The sequence below is a fragment of the Brassica oleracea genome, chromosome C9, assembly GCF_000695525.1.
Source record: "Brassica oleracea var. oleracea cultivar TO1000 chromosome C9, BOL, whole genome shotgun sequence".
Taxonomy (NCBI): Eukaryota; Viridiplantae; Streptophyta; class Magnoliopsida; order Brassicales; family Brassicaceae; genus Brassica; species Brassica oleracea.
This window is the reverse complement of record NC_027756.1, coordinates 1,724,148-1,736,544: the sequence shown is the minus strand read 5'-3', so window position 1 is coordinate 1,736,544 and position 12,397 is coordinate 1,724,148. Positions and strand designations below refer to the sequence as shown.

At 32.7% G+C, this 12,397-nt stretch overlaps 1 protein-coding gene and 1 pseudogene across 1 annotated transcript; both read right to left on the bottom strand.

The window, feature by feature from the left end:
- Positions 1–539: 539 nt before the first annotated feature.
- LOC106314078 lies at positions 540–8,396 on the bottom strand (annotated as a pseudogene).
- On the bottom strand, positions 7,853–10,021 carry LOC106313778 (pentatricopeptide repeat-containing protein At3g26540-like; the record flags this gene model as incomplete). Its single annotated transcript, XM_013751688.1, has 2 exons — positions 7,853–8,158; positions 8,324–10,021. A coding segment is annotated over one exon (1,542 nt), but the record flags the coding sequence as incomplete, so codon positions are not given.
- Positions 10,022–12,397: the final 2,376 nt, after the last annotated feature.

The window sequence follows — 12,397 nt, the reverse complement described above, 5'->3', positions numbered from 1 at the left end:
GAGCTTGTAAAAATTCCCTGGTTAATAATAAAAGATCTGTAGCAGGTCCGGAGACGTAGGCATCATTGGCCGAACTCCGTTAACAATTTGGTGTGTGTGCTTCTTTCCCGCTCCCATAAATTCTGGCTTTCCGCAAAATTTGACCGCGTATTTCCTAACAAGTTATAGTATCTCCAACCGCACTGACTAAAGCTACGGACGTACGCAACTTTTACTTTTAGGAAACTTCCGAGTTTTGTCATCGTCATTTTCCTCTCCTCTCCGTCCATATATCTTCATGTGAACTTCCTTTGTTCCAAAAATATATAAATAAAAATCAGCTTTCGTCACATATTCCACGATGTATGCAACAAGACAAAGATGTGATGTAACCGCTTTGGCGTGCGAGTTAAAAGCAAATTTGATAACCACTTTTCCCCCGGTTCTAATAAACTATTGCAAATACAGTAGACAATCTAGACTGTTTTCAACTATGCTCTACACTTCTACTATAACGTTTCTATTCTACTCCTTTTATTTTGATATGCTCCCTGCAAAAATATAAGATAAATGGTTCTACATCATATTAACCATATATTACAATTCATGTTACTTCATCATAGCTCTCTATTGATATAGAAAATCAGCAAGTTTGTAGCATAATGATTTGTTTCTATGCCTCTTAGTGATGTTCTTTAAAGCTATTCTTGTGATGGAAGAGACAAAAATCTTTATATGAACGATAAATAAAACCAACATATATATATTTTTCTTCAAATTCAATGCTCTGCATCACCATTTTCTTCAATCTTTTTCTTCTTCTTCTCCTCCTCTTCCTTTGCCTCCTTCTCAGCTTTCTTTTCCTTCCTTCTCTTCTTCTCTTCCTCTTTATCTTTCTTCTGCTTCGCCCCTTCCTCAACCCTCCTCTTTGCCTCCTCCTTCTCCTCTTTAAAAGCTTCAATCAAACGCCTCAAACAAGTCTCTCCCTCTTCCCCTTCTGACTTAGGCAACAGATTCTCCCCAACATCAGCCCGCGTTATCTTGATTTCTTCAACCTAAAGCAACCTCTTTATCTCATCAAATAACTCACTCTCCACCACATCCAAATAGTTCTTTGCCAACACCTTAAAAGCTTCAAACCCACAATAAGACATCTCTATATGTTTATCCATTCTTCCTTTCCTAATCAAAGCAGGATCCAGCTTGTCCACAAAGTTTGTAGTAAACACAATGATCCTCTCTCCACCACATGCTGACAATAACCCATCAATGAAATTTAGTAGCCCTGATAATGTAACTTTGCTCTCTTTCTTATCACCTTCATTCTTCATCATCTTCTTCTCTATTGCCTCCTTGTCGTCTCCATCTTCATCCTCCTCCTCCTTCTTATTCTTCCTCTGTCCCGTTAGGTTAAGAGAGCAATCTATATCTTCAATCACAATAATAGACTTAGTAGAAGTCTCAATCAGTAACCTCCTCAGCTGTGTGTTATCCATAACCGTTGTCAACTCAAGATCATAAACATCATACTCCAAGAAGTTTTCCATGGCAGCAATCATGGTTGATTTACCAGTCCCGGGCGGTCCAAACAAGAGATACCCTCTCTTCCAAGCCTTCCCTATCTTCTTGTAATAATCTTTGCTCTTACTAAACTTAACGAGATCACTCTTGATCTCTTCCTTCTTCTTCTCCTCCATAGCTAGAGTATCAAAAGTAGCTGGATGCTCAAACGTTACATGACTCTACTTTGTCTGGTTCCCATGGTTCTGTGCTGGAGTATCACAATACTAAAAGACAAATATAAGCCATGGGGAGGGTGTCCATGTAGGATAGAAAAATCAACCAATCAGAGAGCCTGAAGTTGCCACGTCATCTCATTTATTTTTTCGTAAAAAATAAAAAAACAATGCGAAGGAAAGGATCGAACCCGGGTTAGTATGACATAAATATAGGGCAGTTACCACTAAGCCATTGAAACTTTCTTGGACACATACACAAGAATCACTAAGTATGTAATCACAAACTCTTATGTACAGTTACAATAATATGAATTCAACTTTCAAGACTCCAATACTTTGTTTTGTAAAAAAAAAAAAGTAAGTGACTAAGCTAATATATTCTTTGAAAGTGTGAGAACATTGACAAATATGAAAAAAAACATAGATTTTTGTTTTCGTGACAAAGTTAAGAATACAATACTAAAAGGCAAATATAAGCTATGGAGAGGGTGTCCACGTAGGATAGGAAAATCAAACAATCAGAGAGCCTGAAGTTACCACGTCATCTCATTTATTTTTTCGTAAAAAATGAAAAAACAATGCGTTCAGAGCACTTATTCCACAAAGAGATCGTATGAGATATTGTTTTGATATTCAGATTTGTTTTTTGACTGTTAAGAAGATTGATAACTGTAAAAATGTTTCTTTCGAATATGATATGTCTATAACCGACTCCTCAACATGAGACAAATTTGTTTAAAAAATAAATAATTTCATTTTTATATTATATTAATAATATATATTATTTACTGATGATAAAAATATAGTTATTCACCTATCACAAATATCTATGCAAATATGGAAATCAAGTACAACAATCAAACAACATAATGATTTCCACAAAGAAAATTAAAAAAAAATATTTATGTTATGTAGTCTTATTTTATATTTTTTAAATATTGTAATACAAGATTATACATTATTTGTTTAGAATTGATAAATACATGTAATATCTTATCCGCGCGTAGCGCGTTTAAAAAATCTAGTATGTATTAAAGAGAATAAATACTGAATGATCGTTTATTATATGTTCTTAGGTATTTTATTTTTATTCTGTTCGAAAAGGTATTTTATTTTTATATTTCACCTTGTTTAATAATACTTTCGATGAACAAAGAAAAGGTTCCTGAAAGGTCATATCAAGTGATGGAAAATATTGAGGATTCACTCTTTTGAATAAAATAACAAATGAAATAAAATGAAACAGTAAGAGAGAAGTATCTGCTTGGCCATGAGTTGTGTTTCCTTTTCACCCTAGCAAAAAGGCATTCACGTTCTATACCCAATTTGATATACCTCGTTTTTTAAAAACATTTTTCAAAAAAACAAATTCCAAAACTTTTAAAATATCAATTGGTTACATCGTTTTTTTTTTTAAATAAATTGATGGACTAACCACTATAAAATCGTTTTTTAGATGTTAAAAGTGATATTCTTCAGATATGGTTGCAGCAAAAAAAAATACAATGTTTTCTTACCGTGGCATTCTTGATTTCGCAAAGCAAATGCACTTTATTATTCATAAAAAAAAAATCAGAACTAGTAAAGTTGTATATTGATGTGCTCACTGCTAGTCTACTAAAGAAGTTGCTAACGGTGATCACAAAGCTGTAGTTCACGAGGCTATTTTGTGAATGTCCGAGTAGGGTTATATAAGCTAATAACAAAACCTGTTGTCTTTTATAGAGCTAGCGGTCCAGTTAGTGTGACAATATAAAGAATTGGGCGTATCACAATGGAGTTGAAACAAAATGATATTTTTAGGGCATGATTAACCCCGTTTTCTTAGCCGATGGTTCTTAACTCATGATTTGACATTTTTTTGTTTTTTTTTAAATTTTTCAGCTAAGATTCAGTTCTTATATCTCTTATTTAAAAAGTTTTTTTTAGTTTTTTTAAGTTTTTTTTAGTTTTTCTTAGTTAAAATCTAAGAAAAATTAAAAACGTCTCTTACCCGAAGTTAATAACCTCAATTAAGAGATTGAGGTTAATCATGGTCTTAGGAAAATTCTATGATATGAACCGCGAGCTTAGTATAGAACCAGCATTGTATAATCGTATGAGATATTGTTTTGATATTCAGATTTGTTTCTTGATGGTTAAGAAGATTGATAACTGTAAAAATGTCTCCTTCGAATATGAACTTTACGGATCGGCCCGTGAGACATAGAATTATAAACGGATACATGGCTCCTGAACACTTCAAGACATGATTCATGACGCTTTATCAGTTTCATGACGCATCACTAAGTTAGTTTAGTCGAGGATTGAACTGGATAAGGCAATACACTTGTTAGTTGAAGATTTTAGTTGGATCAAAACACTAGTTTATTTTTGTTAGACTCCAAACACTTTAAAAATAAACAATATTTTAGTTGCTGAATCCAAATATTATAACTCATAAGTTCATAACAAATGCTTTAGCTTTTTGAATCCAAAATTAAATAAAACCAACACCAAATCAAAGATGCTAATCCCAAAAAGAAATAAAAAGAAAACACCAATCACACTTCTTGTTCTTCAGCTTTATCACCAACAAGCGACAAAAAGATGGAGATTTCTCTTTTTCACCATCAACTTCATCTTCTGCAGATAAGAATAATAGAAGTCAGTTAAAGATATATTGAAACCTAAAACTCCAAAATGTATGATAATGTGAACAAATACATATAGGCAAAACTATGAAGAACCCATTGCGGGAACTAGATCTTCTTCACCGGTGCAGATCGAAGGCGCTTGGGAGACCAGAAGCATCATCGACCCTGAAACCACCATCACCGGAGTTACATAACGTCGAATCACCTTCTCTTACTCTCTCTCTCTCTCTCTACGTTTTAGGTGAAAGCAGAAATAGGGACTTAGGGTTGTGGATCTTCAAAATCCCGCAGGTTAACATGTAGTCCATCCCGCTTTCGACCCGTCCCGCTTTGAACTCATCCCACTTTCGACCCGTCCTGCTTTGAACCCGTCCTGCGAGGCCCGCAATTTTGCAGGCTTACCAAATGGAGGCCCAATCCCGTCCCGCAGCAAGCTTTTACAGGATAGGTCCACGATCCAGGTCTTTGATTGTCATTCCTACCGAAGAATAAGCTTCCCAAAATGATGGATATAAACTAAAAATAAATTTGCTGATTTCTAGCTAAACGAAGGACGACAAATACTTGATACAAGTATGGATTGAGACATTCGAGGAGTTATGTATCTCGAGCACCTCTGATAGTATTTAAAAGAGTATATCATCGTTAAAACAAAAGAAATTGTTTAAATTAACTACCACATTACTAATACAGTTTATTTTAACCATAACGTTAACTAATTTAGATTTAGGGTTTATATTTGAGCGTGAAGTTTTGGAATGTGGGTTTAGAATTTCAATAAATACTTAAAATTTAAAATAGTTTTTTAAATAGTTTCAAAAAAGATTTTCGAATTTCAAAAAACAATTTGAAAATTCGAAAAAAAATTTATAAAAAAAACTGAATTTGAAAAAGCATAATTCAAAAACTATATAATTTTTTTTTTATTTAAATAATTTTTTTTATTTATATATCAACAAAATAAGGTATTGTGATCTTTTACTTTTTTAATGAAGAAAATATTTATGAAAAGGTATTTTTAATAAAAATAAACATGAATTGTGTAATAAAACACGAGGTAAACTTGAAATTCTCCCTTAAACAAAAAAATATGAAAGTATGAAAAGATGTTCTCATTTTAAATATTATAAGAAAATTTGAAGCTGTTTATCTCTTTATGAATAATTTATACTTTTTAAGAATAATAATTATATAAATTAATTATATTTAAGTATTAATACTAAATTACTGAAATGTTTTTCATAATATTTTACCAATAAAAGTGTGTTCTTAGATCGTTCTCAAGAGAGAGAGAGAAAAAGTGTTTAGATCGACTGACCAATGAAGACATATGCGATTGGGCATTTCCTCTTATATTTCAGACATATTATTGTTTTCAAAACCAAACGTTATGACTAATCAATGAGTATTCTCGTCATGGAATGGGAAGAACATGGACCCCAATTTGATGAAGCATGTAGCTGGATTTTCCATGAAACCCAACGATCTTATGTCCATCCTTGTGGAGTGTGAAGGTTGATGTTGTACTGAATCCGAAAGCCCTAGAGTTTTTGTTGCTGGTAGTGACCCTAAGCATGGTTATAACTCCAGATTTATCATCATAGGCACCCTCCACTGAAGTGAGATATTCCGCAGGATCACTTAACGTGAACTGAAAAAAAGAAGGATAATAATTAGTTATCTATAGCTGTAAATTATTAGAATTGAATCAGTGACCTCTTGGACATCAGATAGGGTCTTGCTCCCATGATCATCACCGAAGATTACACTATCGTTTTGGACATACATAAACTTGACAAAACCGATAGCATTTTCAGTTAATCCAATGAATATCTTTCTAGTACCACTGAAAGAATTACCGTCGTCCCAATAATCTCCTCCATCGCCACCTTGTTCTTCTAGTTTCTCCGTATCAGGAGGAGGAGGCAACGGGCGATAATATGCTCCAAGAGCACGAAGTGTATAATCTGCCTTTCCATAGAACCTGTTGTGACGGGCGCGAGAAGGAACATATGCGGAAACAGATGAATAAAAGCGATGTAACTACGATACAAATATTTAACGTGGTTCACCCATAGGGCTACGTCCACGGGCAAAGAGAGACCTTATTATTGGAGGCGATATTGAGCTTACAAAGAGAGACCTTATTATTGGATGCGATATTGAACTATTTTCAGCCCAAGTCAAATAATTTGTTTGGCAAAAAAGGAGCAACCGATAAAAACTAAAACAAATGAATTAACGTTTATGAGTAACAACCCCCCATTAAATGGAAAAAATAGAAAAGTTTAAGATGAGCCAAAGAGATTACAATTTTTTTTAACGTATTTAAATATTTAAAGCACTTAAACAGTGAATTTAAAGATTTCAGGAGACATTATCAAAACTAGGAAAACATAATTAATATTGAAGGAGAACATTAATTTTTGGGAACAAACTGTGTTTCCATCAGACAAGATGATTGTCTGCACCTCATGCGGATTAATGTATATATATAAATAAATTTCAATTTTAATGTTATTTTCTTAAAATATATTATATTAAATTTGATATAAATTTTAAATGAAAATAATAAATTATTTAATTTTAATTTTTGTGTTAACCATGATGTATTAAATTCTGTTTTTCTGTTTTTTTTTTATTTATGCGTGTAAATTTTGGATATAAAATTAATCTCTACTAATACCCAATTTATCATTAGGCAACTTGAATTTGAAACTAAACACTTATTGTAGTTGTGAATTAAAATAATCTCATCAGAAGTTAAAGCATTAGAAACAATTACGGTTCATAAACATCAGTAAAATAGACAATAGCCAATAAATATCATATACTATCAACAATTTAGATTTTAGAAACTGCGAGACAAAAAAAGTAATAATTTTAAAAACATGGGAAAGTGCCACAAAAGTAATAAGTCATGCTCCTTTTGTATTTAGTTTCATTTATAGCATAAACTTTAACTTCTGTATTCTCACAATGTCAATATGCTTAGAGACTATATCCATCTATCACTTCGATCATGATATCACTGTGTAGCGTAGATAACGACGCTCATAATGTATGAGCTACGTACGACATTAGTTCTCAACAATATATTGTGTCCTAACTTGCCAGTCTTTTTTGGATTTCTAATTTGGGCTAAAGGTTTAACTATGTCCATTATTTTTTGGGGCTATGGAGGGATAACATTCAAGAACATATGCACCGTTGAAATGTGACAAAGATTTTAATGATTTTACATTTATGGGAAAATAATTTTAGAGCGTTTTGAAGCAACCAAAAAGAAGCACATTCAAAAGGGAGACAATGAATCCGAACCCTACTACGATTTGTAAATCCTGCTCTGAACCTTCACAAAAAAAGTAGAATTTTCACTCATTATTTCAAGCTTTAGTCACCTTCAAGGCTATGAAGAGCGCCTGAACCGTAATAAGCCTAAATGCCTAATTTTGTGCTAAACCGCCTAATTTGTGTGTTAATCATGAATTGATAATAATATACTTCTATTCTTGTATTCATCCAAAAGACATCAGTTATTATTTACAAATGGTTCTGCATTTACATATCAAATAAAATTACATCACACTGATCTTTTTGATAAAAAGATTATCAGACTTCTCTGAATATCAGACTCTGAAAATTACAAAACAGAGATTAAACGCAAAAAAGTGTGACAATCCTCATAACAAGAACTGCAAATACTCAGAGATCAATCTTGATTAATAGCTTATATAAGAGTGAACAACTTACATTATGAAAGTTGCATGGTCAGTGGGGGATTGTATCTCTGTCATCAAGGAACTGCAAAAGGACTTGGTTTAATACATCTCTAGTATTAAAGATACTGAGAAAGAAACCGAAATTCACATAGTCAAGAATTGAGCACAAAGCACCACAAAGAACATACACTTACCAATAAACTGAACATAAGTAAAGTGAAAAAAAAAATTGAGAAATTGTGATTACCTCTAGGAGTGGCAGGAGAGACTAATGATGTCTCTCTAATTGTTTCACCTCCTGCATCCCCTTTCCTCTTCATGGTCTTCAAAAGACACCAGATTTGTCTGCAATCTTCTCAAAAGTGCATATGCAAAAACACAATCTCTTTCCTCCTCGTGATGATCATTCATGAAGCCGTTCAGCAGCCCATTCTCCTAACTTTCGCCACCCGTACTTTTTGCTCGCATCATTTATCCTTGTCAACATTTGGACAGGTGGATCAAAAGGCATCAGCAGGAGAAACTCCTCAAGCTGACGCAAACACCCATACTTGCAGTAAAGTTCAACCATACAATCATAATGCTCAACCTGAGGCAATACAAAATATCTGTTGCTCATAGAACTGAAGTACTGAAAACCGAGCTCCACGTGGCCTTCGCGTATGCAAGCTCGCAAGATCCCCAGAAAGGTGACATGGTCAGGCTTAACTCCTTCATCTTCCATAGCCATGAACAGCTCAAACACCTCTTTGCTTCTCCCATTACGATAGCAACCACGGATCATAGAGTTCCACAGCATCAAGTCCCTTGTAGCAGCCGCCTCTTCGAATACTTTGATAGCATAGTCGAAACATCGGCATTTGGAGTACATGTCAACCATAGCACCGCGTAGGACATCATCAACATCATATCCGTTTCTGATCAAGAAACCATGAGTTGCTTTGCCTAAACCAAGAGCAGGAACGTTCGCACAGCCCGCTAAGAGCGTAGCGAGTGTGTACTTGCTAGGCTTCGCCTCGAGCTGCATCCCTTCGAAGAAAGATAAGGCTTGCTCACTCCTGCCGACTCTAGCTAAGCCAGTTAACAAAGCGTTCCATGAAACCTCGTCTCTTAGCTCACTCATCTGACGGAACAAAGCATTGGCGCTCCCAAAGGCGCCGCCTTTGCCATACATATCGAGAAGCGCATTAGCTACAATCAAATTCGCATCGTAACCATGCCTGTAGACGAAACCGTGAGCTTGCTTCCCCGTCTGAACATCTGAAACACCTGAGCAGACATTCAGAATCCACACGAGAGTGACGTTATCGATACCTTCCACCTCCTTGCGCATCAAGGCTAAAAACTCCAGCGCCTCGTCCCATTTGCTGGCACGCACGTATCCACCCAACATCGCGTTCCACGAGATTATATTCCTCTCAGGCATCAAATCAAAGAGCTCCCTTGCCTCTCTAGTTATACCGTTCATCGCGTAACCTGACATAGCTGAAGTCCAGAACTTCAAGTCTTTAGACTTGGTTTCATCAAACACTCTACGAGCACTCTCCAGCCTCCCGCATTTTACATACATATCAAAGATAGAGGTAGAAACAATCGTGTCTGGCAAGAATTTGAGTTTGACAGCAATGGCATGGATCACCATTCCAACCTCAAGAGCCATGGATCTCGAACAAGCTAAAACCACACTAGAGACTGTATGATTCAAAGGTCGAACATTCAACTCTAGCATCTTGAAGAACATCACCACCGCCTCATCGTTCAACCCCATCTCAAGATACCTCCTCACAACCACGTTCCAAGAAACATCACTAGGGCTTTCAATCTCATCAAACACTCTCCTCGCATCGCTCATAGCCCCACACTTACCGTAAACATCAACAATAGAAGTCTCCAAATCCACATTCCCTGAGTATCCACGCTTCACCACAGAGCAATGAAGCTGCAAAATTAACGTTTATGAGTACCAACCCACCATTAAATGGAAAAAATAGAAAAGTTTAAGATGAGCCAAAGAAATTACAATTTTTTTTAAAGTATTTAAATATTTGAAGCACTTAAACAGTGAATTTAAAGATTTCACGAGACATTATTAAAACTAGGAAAACATAATTAATATTGAAGGAGAACATTAATTTTTGGGAACAAACTGTGTTTCTATCAGACAAGATGATTGTCTGCACCTCGTACGGATTAATGTATATATATCAATAAATTTCAACTTTAATGTTATTTTCTTAAAATATATATTATTAAATTTGAAATAAATTTTAAATGAAAATAATAAATTATTTAATTTTAATTTTTGTGTTACCCATGATGTGTTGTGAATTAAAATAATCTCATCGGAAGTTAAAGCATTAGAAACAAGAGACATTTGCTAAAAACAACCTAAATATTCAAGTCAAACCTAAAAGTGTACCCCACTTTCAGTCAAATGCAAAGCCAACCTAAAGGGATAGTGAAAGTACTATTTAACCCTTATGACCAAACAAAAAAACAGAAATATATTTTACGTTTTTATCATTCGGAAGTCTACACGTAATAAAAGAAGTCTACATATATATAGACTTCCTACGAAGTCTACCTTATAGACTTATTTTGGAGTCTACACTCTAATTTGATTTAATAATTTAATTTTGAAAATGTATAAAAATAACTATTGTGATATTTTTAACTAATCATCAATATAATGGATAATATGAAGTAAATAAATTAAAATTTCATATAATTGAACAATTTTGAAGAATATATACTAATTTGGTTATCATGTGTTAGACAATGTTCATAGTTTAGAAACAAATGGTTCTAACATGTTATGTCTTTTAGTGGTTGATTTCATAGGGTTAGATTTTAGATTTTGTTTTGATTTTGTTTTATTAACTTAAATCTGCATATTAATGTTTAGTAGTTTATATTTTGTATAATTGAGAATTTTTGATTATCAAGCAAAACATTTAGGGTTTGAAATTTGTGGTTAAGGGTATCGTAGACCTACAATAAAGTCTATTTATTTGAAGACGTCTTTTTAGTCTATATTTTTCAATTTGTTTTACAAAAAATCATTATATTTAAACTAAGTTAAGTTCCTTAAAAATAAAAAATGAAATCATAAACTATAACTATTAAAAATAAAGAAATAAATTTTGTAAATCATATATTAAAATTATTAAAATAATAAAGAATAAGCAACAATAATGAAATTATTATAGTAGACTTCTAAAAAAGTTTACTATGTTATAGTAAAATCTACTCCAAAATTTTAATTTTATTAGACTTCAAAAGAAGTCTACAGCATCGTAAATTTTAACCTAGTTACATTTTTATCTCTCTATATAAACAAAATTAATACAGTCTCTCTCTAAAGTGGCTGCACAAGTTTTTAAAACTCTCTCCCCTCTCTCTAAAACTCTCTTCGTCCTCCCTAAAATTCTCTCAATTCTTTCAAAAACTCTCTCATTTCTCTTTTTTCTCTCTAAAATTTTCTCAAGTCTTTCTCACAATGTTTTCTTGTCATTTTAGATATTATGATTCATTGTTTTCATCTTCTCCTTTAAAAAATGTAAGTTTTAGATCTATAGATTTTAAATGTGTATTTTATGTTATTTATTTCTAACAATATTATCTTTTTTTGTAGGTATTATCACTCATGGATTTCATTTCTCCTCTAAAAATGTAAGTTTTAGATTAATAGATTTTAAATATGTATTTATATGTTTATATTCAAATAAATTTATAGATCAAGCTCTGTGCATTAATTTGCTACTAGTTTATCTTATAAATCTATTTTGAAAAGTATTTTCAGATTTAAAATTATTTTCAAATTTCAAAATGTATAGATTTTTTCAGATCTGAAAATATCAAAATGAAGTTTACTAAACCACAAAGTTTAAGCAAACTTCATTGGAAGCCTACAAAAATATAATTTTAATTCTTTTCTATGTTTTTTAATAATTTTATCTTGTTTTGCAGTTATTTTTTTCCATAGTTGTTTTCTTCTCCTCCCAAAAATGTAAGGTTTACATCTATAGATTTTAAATATGTGTTCTAGTATTTATATTAAAATAAAGTTACATATTCAAATTCTATGTCTTTAATTATTACTATTTTATCTATTAAATTATATTTTAAAAAGTTTTTTAGAATTTAACATATTTCAGATCTATTTTTTTTTTTGATAGAGTAGACTTCAAATGAAGTCTACTTAAAAGTTAGGGCTGGTAGACTTGAAAAGAAGTCTACAAGCCTTGAATTTTAAGCATATTTCATTAGAAGTTTACTCAAAATATGATTTTAATTTTTAATCTTTTTTTGCAGGTATTCT